At 41.3% G+C, this 4,491-nt stretch overlaps 1 protein-coding gene across 1 annotated transcript; it reads left to right on the top strand.

Annotated features, from left to right (window-relative positions):
* Nucleotides 1–2,836: 2,836 nt before the first annotated feature.
* Nucleotides 2,837–3,766, top strand: LOC114174465. The gene is made up of 3 exons (XM_028059305.1): nucleotides 2,837–3,034; nucleotides 3,113–3,217; nucleotides 3,329–3,766. The coding sequence occupies exons 1-3, from the start codon at nucleotides 2,837–2,839 to the stop codon at nucleotides 3,764–3,766; spliced, it is 741 nt and encodes a 246-aa protein (XP_027915106.1).
* The last annotated feature ends 725 nt before the right edge of the window (nucleotides 3,767–4,491 follow it).

Raw genomic sequence — 4,491 nt, 5'->3', positions numbered from 1 at the left:
TAAGTCCAAAATCAAGAAATTCTGGGAAAGAATAAATCAGGAGCTAAATGCACCCCCAGATTTTATTTGCACACTCCTTCTAAAGTGGACCACCAAAAACCTGTTCTGCACCCCCGGTTTTCACTAAGTTGCACCCCTCCTACCACTTAAACTACACTAAACTAGATCATGCCATGTGGCAATCCCCACCTTTCAAATCAGGCCAACCATAAGCTGACACGTGTCATAATCTTCCACTCACCAAATCTCACTCATGAAACCCTAACCCTAATTTTCCTCAAACCCTAGCCGCCACCATCAACCTCCACGGTAGCCGCCACCGTTTCCGACCACCATGACCCATCATTTCCGGCGACGCACCAGTCACGACAGCCACCATCAACACTACCACACCTCTTCGTTCGCACAGCAGCAGCCACCGCGACGTGCCACCTCCATCGCGACCATCTTCTCCGCAGTGCCTCCACACCACTGCAGCAGCGCGCCTCCGCACCTGCAACCATTGCGTCCGCACACGAACCACCACTGCAGCAGCGCACCTCCGCACCTGCAACCATCATTCGTGCACCTCCTGCAGCTCTGCAACGAGCACCACCTCCATCTTCTCTCCAGACCAGCGCATTCCTCTCCTTCCCGCCGACCACCATTCAAGTTCCAGACCTCCATTGCAGATCTGCATCTGCGAACAACAACATCAATGCAGTTCCTCTGTCAACTACCGCTGCAGTAGCAACTCCACCATCTTCATTCACGTCTGCACCTGCGAGACTCGTACCAGCAGCGCCATTCAAGCCACGGCAGCCACGACAACCGCAGCTTCACCACCATCTTTGAACAGGAACCGCGTCAGAATCCATCTGCACCACAGTTTCGTCACCACCAGGCGCCATCACCACCATGTTGTGAGCATCGCCGGAGAAGAAGTCGGAGGAGCCGCGCCGTCATGCATAGCCAAGGGATGGAGAAGAATGTGAGAGTGAAACCCTAGTCTGGAGAGAGAAAGTGCACTCTGTGCCACGTGTCAGGCTGCTATTGGACAGTCAAACTGGTCAACTGGTCAAAGTCAGCAGTCAACTCTGGTCAAAACTGCAAAAATGGTTAAATAAGAGGGGCAGAATTGGAAATTGGACAGGAATTAAGTTGCTAATTAATTAAATAAAAATAAAAGATTTTAGCAACTGACAGATAAAGCCCAAAGTCCAGTGGAAGCCTATATAAAGAGACTTAAGGGAGCGGAAGCGAGACGACACATCAAACACTTCAAGAAGAGGTACACGAGTAGATCCTAAGTATAATATTGTTGAACTTCAAATAAGTTCAAGATACCAACCATTTGATCCATTGATTCTTGCAAATAATGTTAGACAAGTGTATTATGTGCCATATCCAGCATTTCGCATTGATAAACATGGGTGGTGTGTTACAATACAAACCAAACCTAGGTGTCGAATTGATTCAAATGAGGTAGAAAAGGATATCGCCTACCAAGTTGATCAAATGTCACATGCCAATGAAATAATTCAAGTAGAAGGTGTGTTTGGGTTGCATGACTTTGATGGTGATCCTGAAGAATTGGAAAGACCTAGACAAGAAGATAAAGACGAATATGATAATGAAGATGGAGAAGAAGAAGAAGAAGAGGAGGAGGAGGAAGAAGAAGATGATGATGAAGAAGAAGAAGAGGAAGAAGAAGAAGAAGACAATGATGATGATGATGAAAATTATGATGATGAGGGTGATGATTAAAGAAGTGATTGAATTCATTTGCATTGAAAATTAGAGTTGTATTATGACTTAATTGAATGACAAGTGTATTAGTTAAATATTTATGATACTTTTCATTTTCTTGCAAATTTTAGATTATAATTTTATTGATACATCATTAAGCTTTCCACTTCTTTAGCATATTCTCATAGTTTAAATTTCACTTAGTTTTCAATGACATCCGGAGGTTCATCTAATCATGATAAAGGGAAGGAGATAGTAAAACGTAAAGAAAAGAGGGCACCAAAAAATGCCCGCTATGTTCTGAGGATTCCTGGCATTGTAGGATCCACATCCATTCCACCCCCTGCCACTAGGACCCATAGTGCACCCATATAGTCCCCCTCTTCAGTTGTTGTACCATCACCATCCCCATCCATACCTCTTGTGTTGCCCACACCACCCCCTCTTGTGGTACCCACACCACCCCCTCCTGTGGTACCTACACCACCCCCTCCTCTAGTACCCACACCACCCCCTCCTGTGGTACCCACACCACCACCCATCTTTCATCTACAACAACCTTCTCCCTCATTGTCTGCAGCTTTGCACAATATTGTTATACCTTCCCCATCATCAGTCCCTTCTCCTAATATTGTTGGCACCTCAGATACTACTGATGCTGTTGATGTTGACCCTCCTCTTCATGAGCGACCCATGATTGAAACGTTTAATCGAGGGTAATACTTTCTATCAAGTTAAAAATTTATTTCATTACAACTTGTGTTCTTTTGTATGAATTTTGTTTAATGAATATGCAAGTTTCTTCCTTCTAGAGTTGCTTCCCAAGCCATCACACGGTCTATTAAGCAATAATTTATGACAGCTTGGTCGTCATGGGGAGCAATACCTCCAAAAGACAAAGAACATTTCTGGCAACGTTTTAAGGTAACACATCATTACACTTATTCTCTTCTCATTCCTTTTGTAGGTTAACATTGAACTGTCTTTTCATTATTATTGGTGATTTGCACTTTATTCATTGTTATGGAGGAAGGTGCAGTGGAAACCTTAGCGTGAAGCAGAAATTCATAAAAATTTTCACAATAAAGCATCTCATAGACTATCTGAGATGTTTAGAGAGGCTAGAAATGCAGGCCAACGACCTTACTGGCTTGGGGATGATGTTTGGAATAATTTGCTAGCATATTGGAATTCTCCTACGTACTACAATAAGTGTGTGACAGCCCAAAGGAACCGAGGTTCCGAAAAGGGTGGGAGCCTACACACTACGGGTTCCATGACCACCCATGAGCATGCCATTCGTATGGTAAACAAACCTCCATTCTTAAGTTATTGGAATTGTATCATTTTTAGAATTTCTGTATATGTATTTTTTTGGTTATAGGCAAAGGAGCTAGGACGAGCTGCTCATATTGATGAGGTGTTTCAACAAACTCATATGTGCAAAGGAACTGACCAGTTTGTTGATGAAAGATCTCGGAGGACATATGTAAGCAAACACTTCAAATTTATTATAAGAAAACTTTAATTTTTATCTTATTTAACTAACTTCTCATTATTTTATTTAATATAGTAACAATTTGAGAACAGACTTTCATAGGTCAGATCCGAACAAGGCTCATGTGCTGGTGGATCACAAGATATCATTGATGATCTTACTGCAGATGATACGATTAGGACAAAGTGTTGGGTTGAGGTTGTCGGGGGTAAGAATAAAGGAAGAATATATGGGACAGGACAACTTGCAGGTGGAAGCAGTGGCATGAAGCCCCAATCTACTGCATCCACTTCCAGTGCTGAAGAAGTTACCTTCCTCAAACAACGACTACAAGAAAATGATGAAAAACTAAAAGCAACAGATCAACAATTGCAAGAAAATGACCAGGCTTATGCAAAATTAAAAGGTCAATTTCAATCGTTACAAAACATACTCCTCACACTTCTGCCTCCGGACCAAGAAGTCCTTCGACAGGCTGTATCCAACCTAGCACAGTCTCAACAACTCCTCACAACCTACAACAATCCAACCAAGCACTGATGACTATGTAGATTATAAAAGTTTATGACTTATTACATTTATGTTTAGAGTTAGTGTACATTTGACACTGTGTTGTGCACCAGAGGTTATGTTTCATTGTTTATATTGAATTTGGAAGTTTCTTATTAGACATCTTGTATGAATTTATGTAGTCTATATGAGTGATTTGCAAATATACAAGTCTGTACTGTACTGAATTGGCAGGTCTGATTGTATTGAATTGGAAGGTCTGATTAGTTAAATTGGTCTGGTAAATCAGACTATACAAATGACTCTACAGTGTTGTCTTTTCTAATCGAAGGAATGTGCGCAAGAAAACATTTTCATGAGTCCATTTCCGAAGGAATTATCGACGGAACCTCCTTCGGTAATAATTACCAACGACCCTAATATTACAGACTTTTCCGTCGGTAATTACCGACAGACAAAAAATCCGTCGGTAAATATTACAGACTAACCTTTTACCGACGGATATTTGGCCGTCGAAATTCCGTCGGTAAAACTAAATTACCGATGGATATTGTGCTTTACAGTCGAAACATGACCGTCGGTAATTAATGTTTTTTTTGTAGTGAGTGTTTCTCTTTCATATTTGATTATCTTGTAAACTCAAAAGATTAACTTATGTGTGAAAAACAGAATCTCTCCATTTGTATGTGCATGACAACATGATTTCTAGAAGATTAATTTGTTTCCATTTGTATTAATTCCTTTAATCCAATGAA

Source organism: Vigna unguiculata, chromosome 2 (genome assembly GCF_004118075.2).
Source record: "Vigna unguiculata cultivar IT97K-499-35 chromosome 2, ASM411807v1, whole genome shotgun sequence".
NCBI lineage: Eukaryota > Viridiplantae > Streptophyta > Magnoliopsida > Fabales > Fabaceae > Vigna > Vigna unguiculata.
This window is presented reverse-complemented; position numbering and strand designations above follow the sequence as displayed.

Bases quoted from the DNA above. Each gene is read 5' to 3' on its own strand.
- LOC114174465 (XM_028059305.1), top strand. From the start codon at position 2,837: ATGTTTAGAGAGGCTAGAAATGCAGGCCAACGACCTTACTGGCTTGGG. The intron at 3,035-3,112 runs GTAAACAAACCT...TTTTGGTTATAG, and splicing joins ATGAGCATGCCATTCGTATG to GCAAAGGAGCTAGGACGAGC. The intron at 3,218-3,328 runs GTAAGCAAACAC...AGACTTTCATAG, and splicing joins AAAGATCTCGGAGGACATAT to GTCAGATCCGAACAAGGCTC.